Source organism: Salvelinus alpinus, chromosome 23, assembly GCF_045679555.1.
Source record: "Salvelinus alpinus chromosome 23, SLU_Salpinus.1, whole genome shotgun sequence".
Lineage (NCBI taxonomy): Eukaryota > Metazoa > Chordata > Actinopteri > Salmoniformes > Salmonidae > Salvelinus > Salvelinus alpinus.
In genome coordinates this window covers 49,271,026-49,296,724 of record NC_092108.1, presented here as the reverse complement: position 1 = coordinate 49,296,724, position 25,699 = coordinate 49,271,026, and the positions used below count along the sequence as shown (strand labels likewise).

The 25,699-nt window shown below is 43.8% G+C and overlaps 1 protein-coding gene across 2 annotated transcripts in view; it reads left to right on the top strand.

Annotated features, from left to right (window-relative positions):
- The first annotated feature begins 20,107 nt into the window (after positions 1–20,107).
- Positions 20,108–25,699, top strand: part of pex5lb (peroxisomal biogenesis factor 5-like b) — a 136,140-nt gene continuing 130,548 nt past the window's right edge. The window contains exon 1 of one of the 2 annotated variants that reach the window (XM_071362649.1): positions 20,108–20,650. In XM_071362649.1, the coding sequence (XP_071218750.1) occupies positions 20,636–20,650 (15 nt within the window). In that variant the 5' untranslated portion in view covers positions 20,108–20,635. The remainder of the gene's footprint in view (positions 20,651–25,699) is intronic. The other variant, XM_071362650.1, reaches the window with a different exon arrangement.

The following is a 25,699-nucleotide window of genomic DNA, read 5'->3' as shown; positions in this document are numbered from 1 at the left end:
AGAGAGGCAGCTCTGGACTGTAGGGCAGCTCCGGACTAATGGCAGCTCCGGGCTGAGGGGCAGCTCATGACTGGAGGGCAGCTCATGACTGGAGGGCAGCTCATGACTGGAGGGCAGCTCATGACTGGAGGGCAGCTCATGACTGGAAGGCAGCTCATGACTGGAGGGCAGCTCATGACTGGAGGGCAGCTCATGACTGGAGGGCGGCTCATGACTGGAGGGCGGCTCATGACTGGAGGGCGGCTCATGACTGGAGGGCGGCTCATGACTGGAGGGCGGCTCCTGACTGGAGGGCGGCTCCTGACTGGCGGGCGGCTCCTGACTGGCGGGCGGCTCTGGCAGCTCCTGACTGGCGGGCGGCTCTGGCAGTTCCTGACTGGCGGGCGGCTCTCGCAGCTCCTGACTGGCGGGCGGCTCTGGCGGCTCCTGACTGGCGGGCGGCTCTGGCGGCTCCTGACTGGCGGGCGGCTCTGGCGGCTCCTGACTGACGGACGGCTCTAGCGGCTCCTGACTGACGGACGGCTCTGACGGCTCGGGACAGACGGGCGGCTCTGACGGCTCGGGACAGACGGGCGGCTCAGATGACGCTGGGCAGACGGATGGCTCAGATGGCGCTGGGCAGACGGATGGCTCAGATGGCGCTGGGCAGACGGATGGCTCAGATGGCGCTGGGCAGACGGATGGCTCAGATGGCGCTGGGCAGGCAGGCAGCTCAGACGGCACTGGGCAGGTGAGCAGTGCAGGCGGCGTTGGGCAGACAGGCAGCTCAGACAGCGCTGGGCAGGCAAGCAGTGCAGGCGGCGTTGGGCAGACGGCCGACTCTGACCTGCTGAGGCGCACAGTAGGCCTGGTGCGTGGTGCCGGAGCTGGTGGTACCGGACTGGAGACACACACCTCAAGGGTAGTGCGGGGAGCAGGAACAGGGCACACTGGACTCTCGAAGCGCACTATAGGCCTGGTGCGTGGTATAAGCTCTGATGGTACTGGGCTGGGGCGGGAAGGTGGCGCCGGATATACCGGACCGTGAAGGAGTACACGAGCTCGTGAACACCGAGCCTGCCCACCCTTACCAGGTTGAGTGTTCCCCGTAGCCCTGCCAGTGCGGCGAGGTGGAATAGCCCGCACTGGGCTATGCTGGTGAACCGGGGACACCCTACGTAAGGCTGGTGCCATGTACACCGGCCCGAGGAGACGTACTGGAGGCCAGATGTGTTGAGCCGGCTTCATGGCACCTGGCTCGATGCCCACTCTAGCCCGGCCAGTGCGGCGAGGTGGAATAGCCCGCACTGGGCTAAGCACGCGTACTGGGGACACCGTGCGCTCCACCGCATAACACGGTGTCTGACCAGTACGACGCCCTCTCACTCCACAGTAAGCCCGGGAAGTTGGCACAGGTCTCCTACCTGACTTCGCCACACTCCCCTTTAGCCCCCCCCCCCAATAATTTTTTGGGTGAGCCTCTCGGGCTTCCAGCCGCTCTGCCTTGCTAGCGCTTCATAATGCCGCCTCTCCGCTTTCGCTGCCTCCAGCTCCGCTTTGGGGCGGCGACACTCCTCTGGCTCTGCCCAGGGTCCTTTACCGTCTAGGATTTCCTCCCATGTCCATTCCTCCTGGTACCGCTGCTGCTGTCGCTGCTGCCCGTTTCCACGCTGCTTGGTCCTGGTTAGGTGGGTGGTTCTGTAACGGCAGTCTAAGTCGTCCTCCTCATCGGACGAGGAGAGGCAAGAAGGATCGGAGGACCAATGTGCAACGTGGTAAGTTTACATAATTTAATGACATGAAAACTAGACAAGAATACAAAATAACAAACGTACTAACCATCACAGTCCCGTGTGGCACAAACACTGACACAGGAGACAACCACCCACCAAATCCCAACACAAAACAAGCCACCTATATATGATTCTCAATCAGGGACAACGATTGACAGCTGCCTCTGATTGAGAACCATATTAGGCCGAACACAGAAACAGACAAACTAGACACACAACATAGAATTCCCACCCAGCTCACGTCCTGACCAACACTAAACAAGCAAAACACATAAGAACTATGGTCAGGACGTGACATCCGAGTTTTAATCACTTAATAATTCATAAACGCAATTCATATCAGTAAAAACACTATAAATAATTGATAGGTCAAACTTTACTTTTTTACTTCTTGAACTTTCATTATCCTCCCTCCTTATTCAGGTAGAGAAATTAGAAAATATCTTAAAGATATGTAGGGTTTTTGGCAACTGAATTTCAAGGCACAAGGCAATGTTTTCTTAAACTTACAGAAGGAAGAGATATTCCTCAAAAACTAAATATAAGTGTTGATATGAACTTCACATGTTGGTGCTCATGTTTTTTTTTACTGTACATGGAAATGACCATCACCTGTTACTAGTTGTCAGCAGATGATTTAGGTGCAAACAACAATCTATACCAGAAGCTTTTGTCTTTTGGGTCAAAGTAATGAAGACGATCTTCAACAATCTTCAACAGCGCCAGATTTGTTTCCCAACATGCTGCAGTTTTTGAACGTTTTTCTGGATTTGTTCATGGATTGTAATGGGAGCAGTGGATAATGACCTAAATGAAAGTTGTCTCTCGCCCAGGCTCTGTCGCAGCCGGCCGCGACCGGGAGGTCCACGCACAATTGGCTTAGCGTCGCCCGGGCTAGGGAGGGTTTGGCCGGTAGGGATATCCTTGTCTCATCGCGCTCCAGCGACTCCTGTGGCGGGCCGGGCGCAGTGCGCGCTAACCGAGGGGGGCGGGTGCACGGTGTTTCCTCCGACACATTGGTGCGGCTGGCTTCCGGGTTGGAGGCGCGCTGTGTTAAGAAGCAGTGCGGCTTGGTTGGGTTGTGCTTCGGAGGACGCATGACTTTCGACCTTCGTCTCTCCCGAGCCCGTACGGGAGTTGTAGCGATGAGACAAGATAGTAATTACTAGCGATTGGATACCACGAAAATTGTGGAGAAAAGGGGATAAAATTAAAAAAAAATAATAATAATAATAAAAAAATATATATAAGAAAGTTGTCTCTCACTTTACTGGTGCTGTTTTGGGGACATACAGTATGTCCCTGTTATCGCTGTCTCATCGTCTGACCTTAGAGGCATGGAGGTTTGACAGCACCCCATATGTCCCAATACTCCCCCCTTCCTTCCCTCCTCCCAGTGCTGCCATTCTGAACTGCAGACAGAGCTCTGAAAGTTGGCACTCAGTTCTCCAACTCAGCAGGGCAGCTATAGAAACTGAGCCAAACTTAGTGGCGACACGTCAGGATGTGAGGAAATTCAATTAAAGTCATCTTCACACCCACCCCAGTTGGTGACACGGGGAGTACCGGTGTGTACTCTGCTGATAGAGGCTGTAATATTGCTTGGCGCTCCTGTAATATCGTTGGTCACACTGCTGTTTGGTCACGTCAAATCGGCGAGTCTCACAGGCAGGCTACACTGGATGCAGAACTTTAGCAGAGAGTGAGGTGCTCCCATTCATTTCAATGAAACCTGGGTGTAAAGAACATAGAATTACGCTCTAGTTATTTTGTCAAGATTGCATGCTCAAGAACATAGCTCATACTGGCAAAATGCACGTATTTTTGTATTTGTATTTATTTATTATGGATCCCCATTACAATTTTAAAACATTACAATACATTCACAGATTTCACAACACACTGTATGCCCTCAGGCCCCTACTCCACCACTACCACATATCTACAGTACTAAATCCATGTGTATGTATAGTGTGTATGTTATCGTATGTGTGTGTGTGTGTGTGTGTGTGTGTGTGTGTGTGTGTGTGTGTGTGTGTGTGTGTGTGTGTGTGTGTGTGTGTGTGTGTGTGTGTGTGTGTGTGTGTGTGTGTGTGTGTGTGTGTGTGTGTGTGTGTGTGTGTGTGTGTGTGTGTGTGTGTGTGTGTGTGTGTGCCAATGTTTATGTTGCTTCACAGTCCCCGCTGTTCCATAAGGTGTTTTTTAATCTGTTTTTTAAATCAAATTTTACTGCTTGCGTCAGTTACTTGATGTGGAATAGAGTTCCATGTAGTCATGGCTCTATGTTGTACTGTGCACCTCCCATAGTCTGTTCTGGACTTGGGGACTGTGAAGAGAAGTTGCAGCGATGGGACAAGACTGTAACTACCAATTGGATATCACAAAATTGTTTGGTGCCTAATGAACACAACCCAGTTTCTCAAAATGGAGAGTGGACCTTGAAGGCCTCCTTCAAACTATACATTCATTAACACCTAGAAACAAGATGCACACCAGTTTCTGCATTGGTGGAACACGATCATTTGAAGGTATTTTTAAAATCACGAATTGTTTTTTCTACAATGGATTCTGCTTTAGGGCTCTAGTCAATCTGTATGTCGGAAGTTCAGCGTTAGAGCGTGATTGAAATTTAAAAAGCAATGTTCTCACATTAGTGGACACTGTGTTCATAGTAAACAGTGCCTATGTTGGCTTAGTCTGAAATTACCTTCAGGTGATTGTGGAGGCCAGGTCATCTGATGCAGCACTCCATCACTCTCCTTCCTGGTCAAATAGCCCTTACACAGCCTGGAGGTGTACTGTTGAAAAAAATATGTTAGTACCACTAAGCACAAAGCAGATGGGATGCAGAATGGTGTAGTAGCCATGCTGGTTAAGTGTGTCTTGAATTCTAAATAAATCACTGACAGTGTCACCAGCAAAGCACCCCCACACCATCACACCTCCTCCTTCATGCTTCACAGTGGGAACCACACATGCGAAGATCATCCGTTCGCCTACTCTGCGTCTCACAAAGACACGGCGGTTGGAACCAAAAATCTCAAATTTGGACTCATCAGACCAAAGGACAGATTTCCACTGGGCTAATGTCCATTGCTCATGTTTCTTGACCCAAGCAAGTATCTTCTTCTTATTAGTGTCCTTTAGTAATGGTTTCTTTGCAACAATTCAACCATAAAGGCCTGATTCACGCAGTCTCCTCTGAACAGTTGATGTTGAGATGTGTCTGTTACTTGAACTCTGTGAAGCATTTATTTGGGCTGCAATTTGAGGTGCCGTTAACTCTAATGACCTTATCCTCTGCAGCAATAAAAACAGTTTTTTAGAAATGTTTGCAGATTTATAAAAAAATATATAAAATAAAATACCTTATTAACATAGGTATTCAGACCCTTTGCTATGACACTCAAAATTGAGATCAGGTGCATCCTGATTCCATTGATCATCCGTTTCTACAACTTGATTGTAGTCCACCTGTGGTAAATTCAATTGATTGGACATTATTTGGAAAGGCACACACCTGTCTATATAAGGTTCCACAGTTGACAGCACAACCTTGCAGAAGAACAACCATCTTTGCAGCACTCCACCAATCAGGCCTCTATGCTAGAGTGTGCAAACGGAAGCCACTCCTCAGTAAAAGTCACATAACAGCCCGCTTGGAGTTTGCCAAAAGGCACCTAAAGGACTCTCAGACCACCTCTGGTCTGATGAAACCAAGATTGAACTCTTTGGACTGAATGCCAAGCATCACGTCTGGAGGAAACCTGGCACCATCCCTACAGTGAAGCATGGTGGTGGCAGCATCATGCTGTGGGGATGTTTTTCAGTGGCAGGGACTGGGAGATTAGTCAGGATTGAGGGAAAGTTTAATGGAGCAAGGTACAGAGAGATCCTTGATGAAAACCTCCTCCTGTGCGCTCAGGACCTCAGACCCGGGCGAAGGTTCACCTTCCAACAGGACAACGACCCTAAGCACACAGCCAAGACAACGCAGGAGTGGCTTTGGGACAAATCTCTGAATGTCCTTGAGTGGCCCAGCTAGAACCCTGACTTGAACCCGATCACAAATCTCTGGAGGGACCTGAAAATAGCTGTTCAGCATAACATAGCTTGAAAGGATCTGCAGAGAAGAATGGGAGAAACTCCCCAAATACAGGTGTGCCAAGCTTGTAGTGTCATACCCAAGAAGACTTGAGGCTGTAATCGCTGCCAAAGGTGCTTCAACTAAGTACTGAGTAAATGGTCTGAATTCTTATGTAAATGTCATATTTTTATTGCTAAATAAAACCGTTTTTCGATTTGTCATTATGGGGCATTTCATCAATTTTAGAATAAGGCTGTAATGTAACAAAATGTGGGAAAAGTCAAGGGGTCTGAATACTTTCTGAATGCACTGTAGGTAGGAGCAAGTCCATGTAATGTTTTGTAGGTTAGCAGTAAAACCTTGAAAACAGCCCTAGCTTTCACAGGAAGCCAGTGTAGAGAGGCTAGCACTGGAGTAACATGATCGAATTTTTATATGATTTAATATAATTTTAATATAATATGGTCGTACAGTACACCACAGACCAGTAGAGTAGAAGTCAGTACAGTACAGTACAGTAAAGTATAGTTCTGTACAGTACAGTACAGTAAAATACAATACATTATAGTGTGCTCTACTGTGTACTGTACTGTAATGTATTGAACTATACTCTACTTTCTTTACTGTATTGTACTGTGCTCTTCTGTGCTGTGCTGTACTGTGCTGTCCAAGCTTGTGAACCTAACTGTGGTTTGTGACTACTATGATTTCCCATTGTAGCCAATTCTATTGCAGAAAATTCCAATTCGGTCATGGAATTTCAAGTTTTAATCAGTAATTCATCAGCAAATTTGATATCAGTAAATCAACTGCAACTAATTGAGGTCTACCTTACCTAGGTCTACCTTTACTTTTTACTTCTGTGAAATGCAATTATCCTCCCTCCTCATGAGGGAAAGAAATTAGAAAATATCTTAAAGATATGTGTGTTTTTGGGAACGGAATTTCAAGGCACAGGGTAATGTTCCTTAAACTTAGGCAGAAGAAATTTCTCCAAAACTAAATATTAGTGTTGATATTAGTTGGCAGGGGTCTTTACTTCAACCATATTGTGTTTTGATGCATTTCCAATACCTTTTAAGACTTTTTCTAAGACCCATTTTCCATCTGTTTGACCAGAAGTCAAAGCCTTTGCTTATAAAATTTTGGGGGGATGGAAAATGGTGGAGAAATCTATATATGCCTTAATTTCTAACAAAATATAGACTCTTAGCTTTCAATTGACACCCAATTTGACATGATCCTATTAACTTGACCAGAGAGAGAGAGAGGAGGGCCTACAGCAGCACCTAGATCTTCTGCACAGATTCTGCCAGAGCTGGGCCCTGACAGTAAATCTCAGTAAGAAAAATAATGGTGTTCCAAAAAAGGTCCAATTGCCAGGACTACAAATATAAATTCCATCTAGACACCGTTGCCCCAGAGCACAATAAAAACTATACATACCTCAGCCTAAACATCAGCACCACAGTTAACTTCCACAAAACTGTGAACGAGCTGAGAGAAGACCTTCTATGCCATCAAAAGGAACATCAAATTCGACATACCAATTAGGATCTGACAAAAAATATTTGAATCAGTTATAGAACCCATTGCCCTTTATGGTTGTGAGGTCTGAGATCCGCTCACCAACCAAGAATTTACAGTGGGACAAACACCAAATTGAGACTCTGCATGCAGAATTCTGCAAAAAATATCCTCCGTGTACAACATAAAACACCAAATAATGCATGAATTAGGCAGATACCCGCCAATTATAGAAATCCAGAAAAGAGCTGTTAAATTCTACAACCACCTAAAAGGAAGCGATTCCCAAACGTTCCACAACAAAGCCATCACCTACAGAGAGTGAACCTTGAGAAGAGTCCCCTAAACAAGCTGGTCCTGGGGCTCTGTTCACGATCACAAACAGACCCCACAGAGCCCCAGGAAAGCAACACAATTAGACACAATCAAATCAATGCTGTTCATCGACTACAGTTCAGCATTCAACACCATAGTACCCTCCAAGCTCATCATTAAGCTTGAGGCCCTGGGTCTCAACCCTGCCCTGTGGAATTGGGTCCTGGACTTTCTGATGGGCTGCCCCCAGGTGGTGAAGGTAGGAAACAACATCTCCACTTTGCTGATCCTCAACACTGGGGCCCCACAAGCGTGCGTGCTCAGCCCCCTCCTGTACTCCCTGTTCACCCAGGACTGCGTGGCCATGCACGCCTCCAACTCAATCATCAAGTTTGCAGACGACACAACGGTAGTTGGCTTGATTACCAACAACAATGCCTACAGGGCGGAGGTGAGGGCACTCGGAGTGTGGTGTCAGGAAAACAACCTCTCACTCAATGTCAACTAAACAAAGGAGATGATCGTGGACTTCAGGAAACAGCAGAGGGAGCACCCCTCTATCCACATCGACGGAACAGCAGTGGAGAAGGTAAAAAGATTTAAGTCCCTCGGCGTACACATCACGGACAAACTGAAATGGTCCACCCACACTGTGGACCAGTGTGGTGAAGAAGGCACACTCACAAACTTTTACAAATGCACAATTGAGAGCATCCTGTCGGGCTGTATCACCGCCTGGTACAGCAACTGCACTGCCCACAATCGCAAGGCTCTCCAAAGGGTGGTACGGTCTGCACAACGCATCACCGGGGGCAAATTACCTTCCCTCCAGGACACCTACAGCAACCGATGTCACAGGGAGGCCAAAAAGATCATCAAGGACAACAACCACCCGAGTCACTGCCTGTTCACCCCGCTACCCTCCAGAAGGTGAGGTCAGAGCAGGTGCATCAAATCTGGGACCGAGAGACTGAAAAACAGCTTCTATCTCAAGGCCATCAGACTGTTAAACAGCCATCATTGACACAGAAAGGCTGCTGCCTACATACAGACTCGAAATCGTTGGCCACTTTAAAACCTCTCTAGGGTACGTGGGACGGTAGCGTCCCACCTGGCCAACATCCAGTGAAATTGCAGAGCGCGAAATTCAGAGCGCGAAACTACAGAATTGTAAATATTTAACATTCTTGAAAATACACATGCAATGTGTCAAATTAAAGCTTGACTTCTTGTTAATCCAGCCACGGTGTCAAATTTCAAAAAGGCTTTACAGCGAAAGCAAACCATGCGATTATCTGAGGACAGCACCCCATGAAACAAACACAGACAATCATATTTCATCCTGCCAGGCGCGACACAAAACTCAGAAATAACGATATAATTCATGCCTTACCTTTGAAGAACTTCTTCTGTTGGCACTCCAATATGTCCCATAAACATCACAAATGGTCCTTTTGTTCAATTAATTCCGTCTTTATATCTCCAAAATGTCCCTTTATTTGGCGCGTTTGATCCAGAAAAACACCGGTTCCAACTTGCGCAACATAACTACAAAATACCTAATAAGTTACCTGTAATCTTTGTCCAAACATTTCAAACAACTTTCCTAATACAACTTTAGGTATTTTTTTACGTAAATAATCAATTAAATTTAAGACGGGATAAACTGCGTTCAATACAGGACGAAAACAAAGTGGAGCGAGCTTTCAGGTCACGTGCCCCAACCACAACAGTACACTAGACTCGACCCTCATTCTAAACAGGGCTACTTCTTCATTTCTCAAAGGAAAAACATCAACCAATTTCTAAATACTGTTGACATCCAGTGGAAGAGATAGGAACTGCAAGCAAGTGCCTTAGAAATCTAGATCCCCATAGAAATATAATTGAAAAGAGAGTGACCTCAAAAAAAAATAATCCTGGATGGTTTGTCCTTGGGGTTTCGCCTGCCAAATAAGTTCTGTTATACGCACAGACATCATTCAAACAGTTTTAGAAACTTCAGAGTGTTTTATATCAAATCCTACCAATTATAGTCATATCCTAACCTCTAGGCCTGAGTAGCAGGCAGTTTACTTTGGGCACATCAGTCATCCAAACTTCCGAATACTGCCCCCTACCCTGAAGAAGTTAATAAATGGATCACTAGTCACTTTAATAATGCCACTTTAATAATGTTTATATATCTTGCATTACTCATCTGATATGTATATGCTGTATTCTATACCATCTATTACATCTTGCCTACGCCGCTCGGTCATCGCTCATCCATGTATTTCTATGTACATATTCTTATTCCAGCTCTTTAATTAGATTTGTGTGTATTAGGTAGTTGTTGTGGAATTGTTTGATTACCGTTAGATATTACTGCATTGTCGGAACTAGAAGCACAAGTATTTCGCATCACTCGCATTAACATCTGCTAACCATGTGTATATGACCAATACATTTGATTTGATTTGATCATGACAAAACAAAGAGATATATACTTGACATATAAGGAAAGCTTTGACTATGTACAGACTCAGTGAGAATAGCCTTGCTATTGAGAAAGGCCGCCGTAGGCAGACCTGGCTCTCAAGAGAAGACAGGCTATGTGCGCACTGTACACAAAATGAGGTGGAAACTGAGCTGCACTTCCTAACCTCCTGCCAAACATATGACCATATTAGAGACACATATTTCCTTCGGATTACACGGGTACACAAAGATTTAGAAAACAAACCCAATTTTGATAAACTCCCATATCTAAACATGGCGGTTGGAACCAAAAATCTCAAATTTGGACTCATCAGACCAAAGGACAGATTTCCACTGGGCTAATGTCCATTGCTCATGTTTCTTGACCCAAGCAAGTATCTTCTTCTTATTAGTGTCCTTTAGTAATGGTTTCTTTGCGAAAATTCAACCATAAAGGCCACAAAGATACAAGGGTACACAAAGATTTAGAAAACAAACCCAAGTTTGATAAACTCCCATATCTATTGGGTGAAATACCACAGTGTGCCATCACAGCAGCAAGATATGTTGTGAAGTGAAGAACAAACACCATTGTAAATACAAAATTAACCCGATGGGCGCCCCCCTCGGGTTCGTGTTGTGGGAGAGATCTTTGTGCGCTATACTCATCCTTGTCTCAGGGTAGTAAGTTGGTGGTTGAAGATATCCCTCTAGTGGTGTGGGGGCTGTGCTTTGGCAAAGTGGGGGGGTTATATCCTGCCTGGTTGGCCCTGTCCGGGGGTATAGTCGCACTAGGCCACAGTGTCTCCCGACCCCAACTGTCTCAGCCTCCAGTAATTATGCTGCAATAATTTACGTGTCGGGGGGCTAGGATCAGTCTGTTATGTCTTATCCAGTTGACTTTGTGAATTTGGTTCCTCTCTAGGTTTCTCCCTAGGTTGCTGCGTTCTAGGGAGTTTTTCCTCTTCTCTCAGAGGACCTGAGCCCTAGGACCATGCCTCAGGACTACCTGGCTTGATGACTCCTTGCTATCCCCAGTCCACCTGGTCGCGCTGCTGCTCCAGTTTCAACTGTTCTGCCTGCGGTTATGGAACTGTGACCTGTTCACCGGACGTGCTAACTTGTACCGGACCTGCTGTTTTCGACTCTCTCTCTACCGCGCCTGCTGAACTCTGAAAGATCGGCTATGAAAGCCAACTGACATTTACACCTGAGGTGCTGACCTGTTGCACCCTCTACAACCACTGTGATTATTATTATTTGACCCTGCTGGTCTTCTATGAACGTTTAAACATCTTGGCCATGTACTGTTATAATCTCCACCCAGCACAGCCAGAAGAGGACTGGCCACCACTCAGAGCCTGGTTCCTCTCTAGGTTTCTTCCTAGGTTCCCGCTTTTCTAGGGAGTTTTTCCTAGCCACCTTGCTTCTACATCTGCATTGCTTGCTGTTTGATGTTTTAGGCTGGGTTTCTGTATAGCACTTTGTGACATCGGCTGTTGTAAAAAGGGCTTTATAAATACATTTGATTGAAATTTGATTGATTCTCCGGCTGTCCCCATAGGAGAACCCTTTGGTTCCAGGTCGAACCCTTTCCACACAGGGTTTTGGGTTCCATTTTGGGTTCCATGTAGAACCCTTTCCACACAGGGTTCTACATGGAAGTTGAAAGGGTTCTACATATAACAAAAAAGGTTTCAACCTAGAACCAAAAAGGGTTCTTCTAAGGGGACGGCCAAAGAACACTTTTGGAACCCTTTTTACTAAGATTGTACAGCACAAAAAGATTTGGGACCAAGCTAATACGATGTGAGTTGAGGGTTAAATAAATACGAGATGGAGGCTCAGTTTTGTGGGATTTGCTTGTCTTGACCCCGTTTCGAGATTATGGACTACATAATCTGCGTAATGTGCCAAATAGCATGCTATCTGTGAGGAGTTTAACCAACCTCATTACTCTAATGTGGTATGTGGGGGAAAACAGTGGGCGCCTGGAGATGAAATACACTGTATGTTATATCATTTTTTAAACATTTCTACAGAGCTCTATCCTTTGTTTCCTACCTAGGGGAACCTTCACTGGTCTGGGATCAGAATTTTGGAGTACAGATGAACAAAGAAAAAGGGGATGGGGCTAGGTTTGAAGATAGAGATGCAGCTGTCATGACGTGGCCCTTTCTGGTTATAGATCGTGGCATCCCCCTCTCTCTCTCCTACACCCAGGTTCTGTTATCTCAGGTCGTAAATTCCTGGAGGAGACTCTCTCTTCCTGGCCATGCAGTATAGAGAGAGAGAGTTTCACAGTAGAACAAAGGAAGTTCTTCTACATCACAGAACTTGAGAACTGAACAATATCCATGTTTTGGAGAATGTGTAAACGGTCGGTGGAGAAGCCAGCTACGACCCGGTCCGTTTTGTTTCATATTTGTGACCTCATGAAAGACAATACAGCCACATTACCATAGCTCTGTTTATACACGTGCCTGCATTATGAGGTTTGTGTCTAATTATTGTATAAAATTAATGAGTAAAGATGTAATGTGATGTTAAACCGTTAATGTGAGAGAATTGTATTCCTTTTAAAGTTGAACTAAGTCATTGGCCCGCCCCATGAGCACAGACATGATCTGGCATCATGGGACAGCCCTTTCCTATTCTTACGAATAAAACCCCCTCCTGAAGAAATCCTCTTCAGACCACGCGTACCTCGATGGACACCGAGAGGGCACAGGTTGAGTTCAGACCACAAAAACCTCAGCATAAGCTTAGGTTGTAATGGTTGTTGAATTCCTAACCATACCACGTGGAGCATTGGCTACACGGCGGGAAATGGTTAAAATCTGAGACTATCGATCCCGACAGAATAAGAGCAAATCTTAGATACTAATTACTAGTCTGCAGCTAGAAATTATGTCAACCTGGGATGCGAAGACCGACAACCGCCGAAACATCTATTCTATAAGAACATTTCTGAATGGTACTCTGAAGTATCCATTCTAACCATGAAAGGCAGAGAGGCGCTCGGATGAACTTTCCAACAGGAGGACTGACGATTCCAACAGAGATCACGACGACACACTGGGCGTAAATATATATTGATTGCAATTATTCCCGAATGAGTGAGCGTTCATGTGCAAAGGATTAACATTTCAATGAATATAATTATCAACTGTGTAGCGACTTCTTCTGTTCTTTCCCGCCTTTTCAGTCCACACCCACTTCCCTTTGTCCACCAAGCCGTCATATCGGCTTAGCCGACTAGGGAACCGCCCTTATCATTTCCTTGTAACCATATCTACGGTGTTGTTTGTTTTTGCATTTCTGTGATTATTTAGTTAGTTAGTAAATAAATGATTAAGACAATTGATGTATGGATGATTCATGGTAAAGGCTGGGTTCGTGCAGATAACCAACAATTTACTAGGTTTGGAATGAGACTAACGTGAGGTAAAGAATAATTCATTAATTAGAAGTCTAATTGATCAGATATTAAAATATCTGAAGAGTTATATTAGGAAAATTATAACTTTGTAATCTGAAGATTTTCCTTGGTGCCCCGACTTCCTAGTTAATTACATTTACATTATTAGTTTAATCACGAAATAATAATTACAGAAAATTGATTTGATAAAATAACAGTCTTCACTTTAATGATGCCAAAGACACGACACAGCCATGATTTAGTGTAGTTCAGTGGCATGTATTCATGGATGCCAAGGGAAAACCCCCCTCCAAAAAATGGACAAAACATTTGACAAAATAAAAAAATATCTTTCGTCTCTTTTCATAATTTTCACACACACACACACACACACACACACACACACACACACACACACACACACACACACACACACACACACACACACACACACACACACACACACACACACACACACACACACACACACACACACACACACACACACACACACACAGTCTTGTATAAGTAACCTTGTGGGGACACACAATTTAGTCCCATTCAAAATCCTATCTTCCTTAAACCCTAACCCTTACTCTAACCTTTAACCCTAACATTAACCCTAACCGTAAACCCCCTAGAAATAGCATTTGACCTTGTGGGGACTAACAAAATGTACCCAGTTGGTCAAATTTTTGTTCATTTACAATTGAAATGTTGAAGTTGAAATGGTGTTGGAATGGTGGAGGCAGCTCCTGTTTTCTTTGCGACTGGCGATAACTCTCCGTGGTTCTAAATCAGTAGTTGTTTAGTAGTCCATAAATGTCCAAAATATTAACTTGCTTGACCATGCTGTAGGTCATGTAACTGCTTGTTAAATGCAATATGCTTTGTGTACTTCACTGGACAGATGTTTCTCTCCGGTTTTGTAATGAAACACATTTGTGGTTGAATTTATTCTACTACTGTGTGACTGTCTTCTTATTGTCTCGGCCTTATGCTTATATATTATGGTGGCATATGAACTGACAGGATGAAGAACAAACAACGCAATTATCACAACACATAGGTTGCAATACGTTTTTTTTCCCTGGCTTGTCTTCCTTAGTGATTTTACTTACGCATCCCTACTGTTTTAGTTTGTGGGGAATTAGTTTCTTCCTCATAGCTCATTTCAGTAGCTCATACCGTAGCTCTATTCAGTTATTTTATGTTTTTCCCCCAAATTTTTCTATTTCATCACAAAACTCTTCTTCTAACGAGCTACTCTATCACTCACATAGAAAACCAATTCATGTCTGATTTCGGTCCGATTCCTATGCGTGAAACAAAGGTCAACAAGAGGTCACCAGAAGCCTCAAAAATGCAAAAACCCTGTGGGCACAAACTGGTTGAATCAACGTTGTTTCAATGTAATTTGTAAACATATTGTGACGTGGAATCTACATGGAAAATACATTGGATTTTAAAAAGAAATCAACAACAGATTTGATGTTGTCTTTAAATGTACAAATTCAGCATATTTTGGGTTTTTCTATGTTGAAAATTGGTTAACATGATGACATAATTCTGTGGTTGAAATGTAACCTTAAAACAACAGTTTACTGTAACCTTAAAACTGTTGTTTTAAGGTTACATTTCAACCACAGAATTATGTCATCATGTTAACCAATTTTAAACATAGAAAACCCTCAAATATGTTGAATTTGTACCTTTACTAAGACAACGTCAGATCTTCAATGTTATATCCACTAGAAGAAAAAAATAATAGGCTGGGCAGCACCTCCTACTGGAGAGTTAATCTATCTACAGCTATCCATTTGGTCTCTCCATCTGGAGACATGAATCCAACATAGCAATTATTAGTTTGTGGACAAACTGGATATTGAATTGTGTTTGGTTGTCAACGCAACCAACTATAATTTGAAAGAGATATATCTTCTGCGTTGATAGTTCAATCTGTGCAACTGACTTTAATTCCAGTTTGTCTACAAATGAATAATAGATTGGTTGGATTCACGTCGCCATTTCAACTTTAAATGCACTTTAAATAATAAAGTTTGATTTTGTCCTATTCTTCAACCATTTTTAGTTGAGATGGAGATGTGAATCCAACATATCAATTATTCAACTGCAGACAGACTTGAATTAACACCAGACTAAGTCAGGGGCACAAAAGATACATCTCCTTCAAATGTTGATATTTGGTTGCGTTGACAACCAAACACAATTCAATATCACCTTTGCAATACAGTAAATAGTAGGGCTGGGACGATAGCATTATCGCGACAGTCGTTAGTATCGTGGCAAAGAAACAAAACACGAAGCGGATAATGTTGGAAACAAACATCATTATGATGTCATCCAGAGTTGCATTTTTTTGTTTTCCAAGCTATAGCACACAATATTTTACATACAGCATGTTTTTAAAGGACCTTAAGGGTTTAGTCTGCTTGGTTCGTGTTTTCATTTTTGCCATGGGCAAAATATTGCGATACTGGTATAGTCACAGCCCCTGTAAATAGCCTATTAACTTGTCGACAAGTGAACAAATTATATGTTGGACTCACATCTCCAACTAAACCAAAAATAAAAGTTAAAGAATAGGATTAAGCCAATGGCTCAGATGAAACTATGTAATGGAGAAGGTGGAAAGTTTTAAGTTCCTCGGCGTACACATCACAGACAAACTGAAATGGTCCACCCACACAGACATTGTGGTGAAGAAGGCGCAACAGCGTTTATGGGGTTTATGGGGTTGTTTACCAGTCTAGGGGTTTTGTATGTCTATGGTTGCCTAGATTGGTTCTCAATTAGAGGCAGCTGTTTATCGTTGTCTCTGATTGGGAACCATATTTAGGCAGCCATATTCCTTGAGTATTTCGTGGGTGATTATCTATGTCTATGTTTAGTTCCTTGTGTCAGCACTATGATTATATAGCTTCACGTTCGTTTTATTGTTTTTGTATAGTTCATTTCGTGTTCTTTCTTTATTAAAAGAAGATGCATTCAAATCACGCCGCGCTTTGGTCTCATCGCTATAACGAACGTGACATCTCCAGAGGGTGGTGCGGTCTGCACAACGCTTCATCAGGGACAAACTACCTGCCCTCCAGGACACATTTACATTTAAGTCATTTAGCAGACGCTCTTATCCAGAGCGACTTACAAATTGGTGCATTCACCTTATGATATCCAGTGGAACAACCACTTTACAATAGTGCATCTAACTCTTTTAAGGGGGGGGGGGGGTTAGAAGGATTACTTTATCCTATCCTAGGTATTCCTTAAAGAGGTGGGGTTTCAGGTGTCTCCGGAAGGTGGTGACTGACACCTACAGCACCCGATGTCACAGGAAGGCCAAAAAGATCATCAAGGACAACAACCACCCGAGCCACTGCCTGTTCACCCTGCTATCATCCAGAAGGCGAGGTCAATACAGGTGCATCAAAGTTGGGACCGAGAGACTGAAAAACAGCTTCTATCTCAAGGCCATCAGACTGTTAAACAGCCATCATTGACACAGAGAGACTCAAATCATTGGCCACTTTAATAAATGGATCACTAGTCACTTTAATAATGCCACTTCAATAATGTTTACATATCCTACATTACTGATCTCATATGTATATACTGAATATTATACCATCTATTGCATCTTGCCTATGCCGCTCGGTCATCGGTCATCGCTCATCCATATATTTATATGTACATATTCTTATTCCATCCCTTTAGATTTGTGTGTATTAGGTAGTTGTTGTGGAATTGTTAGATTACTTGTTAGATATTACTGCACTGTCAGAACTAGAAGCACAAGCATTTCGCTACACTCGCATCAACATCTGCTAAGCCTGTGTACGCGACCAATACAATTTGATTTGATTTGAAGCATTAGATACGTCTATTTTAAATGTTGAAATTTGGCTGTGTTGTCAACCAAACACAATTCAATATTACTTTTGTAATTACAGTAAATAGAGAAAATTTAAGGCTATCTTACAAACTAATGTAACAGTATTTATTTAACACATCCATGGCCATATTGAGGTTAATGTAGCTGTAAATGTCTTCTTATGTAATCATAGAACGTGTGCATGTTCAACATAGCATGCAAAGATCACAGGTTTGTGGAAATCTTCACAATTGCTATAATAATCTATGCAGAATCTTGAACAGCGTTGATTGCCTGCACTATGTACATTTAATGTAATCTCAACTGCAATCCAGGTCATTTGGTTGTGATATTAGATGAATAATAGTGATAACACATTAAGTTGTGTCAATACAAAATATCTGACATTGTATATTTGAACTTTGTTGTGCTTTTAAATGGTTGAAGGTTCAGTGATAACACATTTAGATGACAAATAAACCAAAAATCAGACATTGTTTTTCCAAGAGAATTTGGTTGTGCTTTTAGATAGTTGAAATCATAGTAATAACACATTGGGAATTCAAAAACTTTCTTTTTAAATTGGTGACTAAAGACTGAAATCTTAATGATCAATGACTCAAACAAATATTATCCCAATTTCCATGTTGAAATCATTCTTACATTGGTGACTGGTGCCCAGTTTTTGGCCACACCATCTGTGGATGAGATTGTCTCGCTGTTTATGGGGGAACAAAATATCAAATGTAATTGAATGATAATCTTAATCCCAAACGGAAATGTGTCTGTAATCCAGAGGTCTCTGTTCCAAATGAAGAGACTGGCTCCAATCCAGTCTGCTGCTTTGGTAGTCTTTGATGAAAATAGATAGGTCAACAAAGGTCTATTATTGTCATGCATGGAAAATGTGATGATGTTGTGTTGTATTTTGTGATGTAGATGTGGGAGTGTTTTAGGTCAGTAAAAGCTTAATGAAGAGGTTTATATTGTCTGGTTTCCCGGAAACAGATTGAGCCTAGTCCTGGACTATAAAGGACTGTCAATGGAGAATCTCTATCGAAATAGCTTTTTGTCAACAGTTGTCTTTTTGAGCCTATAAATCCACAACACAAAACCCTCTTCCTTCCGAAGTATAATGATGTGGGCAAATATGGGTCAATAGGGTCTTAAGTCATTGATACAGGAAGTGTAAACATGTATTTTCTACGCAGACTATGTGAAAAAATTGATCGTCTAGAGAGGCATAACATGAACACTCAACAACAGGAAGAATAGCTGCTGCTTCGGCAAAAGCTAATGGGGATCCGAATAAGCCAATAAATACCAACATATTATGCAAAATACAGAGAGCACATTTCATTCAATTAAATTGATTCCACATCAGTCTTCATTGGGGTGCCTGATATTCTCTTGCCACTGCACAAGTAGATCTTATACAGTAAATAATTATGGGATAGGGAAAGTCAATTTCTCAGGTCAATGGACTTAATCAGACTGTTTCCTATTCTTGTCTGAACAAATTGGTACATGGTTGCCTGTAGTGATGGGCGTTGACTCTGTCTACCCACGGCTTACTAAACAAGGCCTCTGTCTACCCACGGCTTACTAAAGTCATGACAGGGAGACTCTGCATAGTGGCCTCATCCGTTCCCTCTGAGAGGGTCTTCTCAAAAACGGGACAAATAATTACTGAGAGAAGAAACCGCATCAGCCCTTCGAAAGTGAGGCAGCTTGCGTTTCTGAATGCAAATCTTTAATAAAAGCAAAATATGGTCAGCATTGCTGTGTGCTGCTGGTTATAACATGGCAATAAAGAAGAGAGAGAAAAGAGGAACCAGTTTAATGTTTTAAGTGGGATGCTGCAGTTTTTCACATTGTTATTTATTTTTCTTTGATATGGTGCAATATTCTATCATTATGTTGTTCAGATGGTATTCATTTTTAATTGTTACATTTATATGCACTTTGTTTATATACATTAAAACGTTATACTTTAAATGCAAATGTTTAATAGCATTCTTTATCATAACAAACCAATGCATTTGAAATACATTGTGGTTAAGGTAGAGTATGATTTCATTTAATAATTTAATTAGATTTTTTTTAACACCAATCATAGTCAAACTATCGCAAACTGTTTGACTTGAAAAAATACAAAACATATTTTTTTAAAGAGTCGTTTGGGAGCCAAAAGAGCCGGCTCTTTTTGGTGAGCTGAGTCAAACGAGCCGGCTCACTGAAAAGAACCGGAACGCCCATCACTAGCCTGCCTGCTCTCCACGGTTGCATGTTTTGGCTAAATTAGATCTCAGCCACCTGCCGACAAGGACTAAATTGATAAGCTGCCTCTGTTGAGAGGTTGACTTACGATTCTTAAAAAGTTATTTCACTCAAACCTAACGCTTTATCACTTCTGGTAGACTAGTGGAAAATTGCATAGATTCTGCTCTGTTTCTCAATTTCTTTGAAAAGCACAAATGGATGACATGGGAATCTTGCTGGCTTTAGGCTCTTAACCTTCATAACACATGTCTGCCTGCACAGAAAAATAGTAGAATATATATATTTTTTTTTTTTGGGGGGGGGGGTAAAAACAACTGTGAGCAGTACTTGTTATGAAATGTCATAAAATATTCATGTTGCCGCCCGCGTCTTCTCAAAAGAGCATGTCGGGTTAACGACATCTCACGTTGATTCAGGCTGTATTCTCGTTCAATACGGGGGGGGGCACGTGAGCGGACGAGTCGGATAGAGCGAGAGTGCACTGTCTCTTCAGGGGTTGGGACAACGGAAGCTCCATTCATTCTGCCCTCCTAAATAGATAGCCCCGAGCGCAATGCTGCTGCAATTTTGAAACAAATACCATTTACAATTGTGTAAATATTGGAAACATGACCCGGGCTCCTTTCAGAATCAATACGTTAGTTTGTGATAGTAATTTGGCTCGTTTGAGAAACGTTGATCGTTGACTAATGGTACGGGACCTCTCTTCGCGGATGGGGTAGGAGCTAGCTGGATACGAAAACAGAGTGTCAACTCCGTGTTCAGTCAACTCCGTGAGCAAGGGACAGCCTGTCCAAGCCTTCTGTGGTGAAAAGGTTCAGCAACCAAGTGCTGAACTAGCCTATTCGACTTCAACAATCCTCCTATTTGACTGAATTATGTACCAGGTGCAGGTAAGCTTACGATTTTAAAAGCAGTCCTCCAAAAGCCAGTAATTCACGCCATAATGACACGTGTAGGCTACATAACCTAGAAAAAAACGATGTGAATCTATAGCCTACAGACTGCTTGAGGACATTTTTTGGAAGTAAATTGAATTACTCAACATTCTTTTGTGCAGACATAAGATGAATGACGATAGGAATTAAGTAGTTTTTGCAAGAGTGATATAACATTTAACATATACTGAGTTTACATTAGGAACACCTGCTCTTTCCATTTTATTTTTTATTATTTTTTATTTCACCTTTATTTAACCAGGTAGGCAAGTTGAGAACAAGTTCTCATTTACAATTGCGACCTGGCCAAGATAAAGCAAAGCAGTTCGACACATACAACAACACAGAGTTACACATGGAATAAAACAAACATACAGTCATTAATACAGTAGAAAAATAAGTCTATATACACTGTGAGCAAATGAGGTGAGATAAGGGAGGTAAAGGCAAAAAAAAGGCCATGGTGGCGAAGTAAATACAATATAGCAAGTAAAACACTGGAATGGTAGATTTGCAGTGGAAGAATGTGCAAAGTAGAGAGAAATAATGGGGTGCAAAGGAGCTAAATAAATAAATACAGTAGGGGGAGAGGTAGTTGTTTGGGCTAAATCAAATCAAATCAAATCAAATTTTATTAGTCACATACACATGGTTAGCAGATGTTAATGCGAGTGTAGCGAAATGCTTGTGCTTCTAGTTCCGACAATGCAGTAATAACCAACAAGTAATCTAACCTAACAATTCCACAACTACTACCTTATACACACACACAAGTGTAAAGGGATAAAGAATATGTACATAAAGATATATGAATGAGTGGTGGTACAGAACGGCATGGCAAGATGCAGTAGATGGTATAGAGTACGGTATATACATATGAGATGAGTACTGTAGGGTATGTAAACATAAAGTGGCATAGTGTAAAGTGGCTAGTGGTACATGTATTACATAAAGATGGCAAGATGCAGTAGATGATATAGAGTACAGTATATACATATGAGATGGGTAATGTAGGGTATGTAAACATTATATTAAGTGGCATTGTTTAAAGTGGCTAGTGGTACATTTTTACATAATTTCCATCAATTCCCATTTTTAAAGTGGCTGGAGTTGAGTCAGTATGTTGGCAGCGGCCGCTAAATGTTAGTGGTGGCTGTTTAACAGTCTGATGGCCTTGAGATAGAAGCTGTTTTTCAGTCTCTCGGTCCCTGCTTTGATGCACCTGTACTGACCTCGCCTTCTGGATGATAGCGGGGTGAACAGGCAGTGGCTTGGGTGGTTGTTGTACTTGATGATCTTTATGGCCTTCCTGTGACATCGGGTGGTGTAGGTGTCCTGGAGGGCAGGTAGTTTGCCCCCGGTGATGCGTTCTGCAGACCTCACTACCCTCTGGAGAGCCTTACGGTTGTGGGCGGAGCAGTTGCCGTACCAGGCGGTGATACAGCCCGACAGGATGCTCTCGATTGTGCATCTGTAGAAGTTTGTGAGTGCTTTTGGTGACAAGCCGAATTTCTTCAGCCTCCTGAGGTTGAAGAGGCGCTGCTGCGCCTTCTTCACAACGATGTCTGTGTGGGTGGACCAATTCAGTTTGTCCGTGATGTGTACACCGAGGAACTTAAAACTTTCCACCTTCTCCACTACTGACCCGTCGATGTGGATAGGGGGGTGCTCCCTCTGCTGTTTCCTGAAGTCCACAATCATCTCCTTTGTTTTGTTGACGTTGAGTGTGAGGTTATTTTCCTGACACCACACTCCGAGGGCCCTCACCTCCTCCCTGTAGGCCGTCTCGTCGTTGTTGGTAATCAAGCCTACCACTGTAGTGTCATCCGCAAACTTGATGATTGAGTTGGAGGCGTGCATGGCCACGCAGTCGTGGGTGAACAGGGAGTACAGGAGAGGGCTCAGAACGCACCCTTGTGGGGCCCCAGTGTTGAGGATCAGCGGGGTGGAGATGTTGTTACCTACCCTCACCACCTGGGGGCGGCCCGTCAGGAAGTCCAGGACCCAGTTGCACAGGGCGGGGTCGAGACCCAGGGTCTCGAGCTTGATGACGAGTTTGGAGGGTACTATGGTGTTAAATGCTGAGCTGTAATCGATGAACAGCATTCTCACATGGGTATTCCTCTTGTCCAGATGGGTTAGGGCAGTGTGGTTGCGATTGCGTCGTCTGTGGACCTATTGGGTCGGTAAGCAAATTGGAGTGGGTCTAGGGTGTCCGGTAGGGTGGCGGTGATATGGTCCTTGACTAGTCTCTCAAAGCACTTCATGATGACGGAAGTGAGTGCTACGGGGCGGTAGTCGTTTAGCTCAGTTACCTTAGCTTTCTTGGGAACAGGAACAATGGTGGCCCTCTTGAAGCATGTGGGAACAGCAGACTGGGATAAGGATTGATTGAATATGTCCGTAAACACACCAGCCAGCTGGTCTGCGCATGCTCTGAGGACGCGGCTGGGAATGCCGTCTGGGCCTGCAGCCTTGCGAGGGTTAACACGTTTAAATGTTTTACTCACCTCGGCTGCAGTGAAGGAGAGCCCGCAGGTTTTGGTAGGGGGCCGTGTCAGTGGCACTGTATTGTCCTCAAAGCGGGCAAAAAAGTTGTTTAGCCTGTCTGGGAGCAAGACATCCTGGTCCGCGACGGGGCTGGTTTTCTTTTTGTAATCCGTGATTGACTGTAGACCCTGCCACATACCTCTTGTGTCTGAGCTGTTGAATTGCGACTCGATTTTGTCTCTGTACTGGGACTTAGCCTGTTTGATTGCCTTGCGGAGAGAATAGCTACACTGTTTGTATTCGGTCATGCTTCCGGTCACCTTGCCCTGGTTAAAAGCAGTGGTTCGCGCTTTCAGTTTCACGCGAATGCTGCCGTCAATCCACGGTTTCTGGTTTGGGAATGTTTTAATCGTTGCTGTGGGTACGACATCGTCAATGCACTTCCTAATGAACTCGCTCACCGAATCAGCATATTCGTCAATATTGTTGTTGGACGCAATGCGGAACATATTCCAATCCGCGTGATCGAAGCAGTCTTGAAGCGTGGATTCAGATTGGTCGGACCAGCGTTGAACAGACCTGAGCGCGGGAGCTTGTTGTTTTAGTTTCTGTTTGTAGGCTGGAATCAACAAAATGGAGTCGTGGTCAGCTTTTCCGAAAGGGGGGCGGGGGAGGGCCTTATATGCGTCGCGGAAATTAGTATAACAATGATCTAGGGTTTTTCCAGCCCTGGTAGCACAATCGATATGCTGATAGAATTTAGGGAGTTTTGTTTTTAGATTAGCCTTGTTAAAATCCCCAGCTACGATGAATGCAGCCTCAGGGTGTGTGGTTTCCAGTTTACAAAGAGTCAGATAAAGTTCGTTCAGGGCCATCGATGTGTCTGCTTGGGGGGGAATATATACGGCTGTGATTATGATTGAAGAGAATTCCCTTGGTAGATAATGCGGTCGACATTTGATTGTGAGGAGTTCTAGATCAGGTGAACAGAATGACTTGAGTTCCTGTGTGTTGTTATGATGATCACACCACGTCTCGTTAATCATAAGGCATACCCCCCCGCCCCTCTTCTTACCAGAAAGATGATTGTTTCTGTCGGCGCGATGCATGAAGAAACCAGCTGGCTGCACCGACTCCGTTAGCGTCTCTTGAGTTAGCCATGTTTCCGTGAAGCAGAGCACGTTGCAATCCCTGATGTCTCTCTGGAATGCTACCCGTGCTCGGATTTCATCAACCTTATTGTCAAGAGACTGGACATTGGCGAGTAGTATGCTAGGGAGTGGAGCGCGATGTGCCCGTCTCCGAAGCCTGACCACGAGACCGCCTCGTTTGCCCCTTTTACGGCGTCGCACAGGGTCGCCGGCTGGGATCAGATCCATTGTATTGGGTGGAAGGCAAAACACTGGATCCGTTTCGGGAAAGTCATATTCCTGGTAGGAACGATGATGAGTTGACGTTAATCGTATATTCAGTAGTTCCTCCCGACTGTATGTAATGAAACCTAAGATTACCTGGGGTACCGATGTAAGAAATAACACATAAAAAAACAAAATACTGCATATTTTCCAAGGAACGCGAAGCGAGGCGGCCATCTCTTTTCGGCGCCGTAAGTAAATTATAGATGGGCTATGTACAGGTGCAGTAATATGTGAGCTGCTCTGACAGCTGGTGCTTAAAGCTAGTGAGAGAGATAAGTGTTTCCAGTTTCAGAGATTTTTGTAGTTCGTTCCAGTCATTGGCAGCAGAGAACTGGAAGGAGAGGCGGCCAAAGGAAGAATTGGTTTTGGGGGTGACCAGAGAGATATACCTGCTGGAGCGCGTGCTAGAGCTGAGATAAGGGGGGACTTTACCTAGCAGGGTCTTGTAGATGACCTGGAGCCAGTGGGTTTGGCGATGAGTATGAAGCGAGGGCCAGCCAACGAGAGCGTACAGGTCGCAGTGGTGGGTAGTATATTGGGCTTTGGTGACAAAACGGACGGCACTGTTATAGACTGCATCTATCAGAGAAGTAGCTGGTGAACCAGGCGAGGCAATCATTTGAGAAACCAAGGCTATCGAGTCTGCCGATGAGGATGTGGTGATTGACAGAGTCGAAAGCCTTGGCCAGGTCAATGAATACGGCTGCACAGTATTGTTTCTTATCGATGGCGGTTAAGATATCGTTTAGGACCTTGAGCGTGGCTGAGGTGCACCCATGACCAGCTCTGAAACCAGATTGCATAGCGGAGAAGGTATGGTGGGATTCGAAATGGTCGGTAATCTGTTTGTTGACTTGGCTTTCAAAGACCTTAGAAAGGCAGGGTAGGATAGATATAGGTCTGTAGCAGTTTGTGTCAAGAGTGTCCCCCCCTTTGACGAGGGGGATGAGCGAAGCTGCTTTTCAATCTTTGGGAATCTCAGACGACACGAAAGAGAGGTTGAACAGGCTAGTAATAGGGGTTGCAACAATTTCGGCAGATGATTTTAGAAAGAAAGGGTCCAGATTGTCTAGCCCGGCTGATTTGTAGGGGTCCA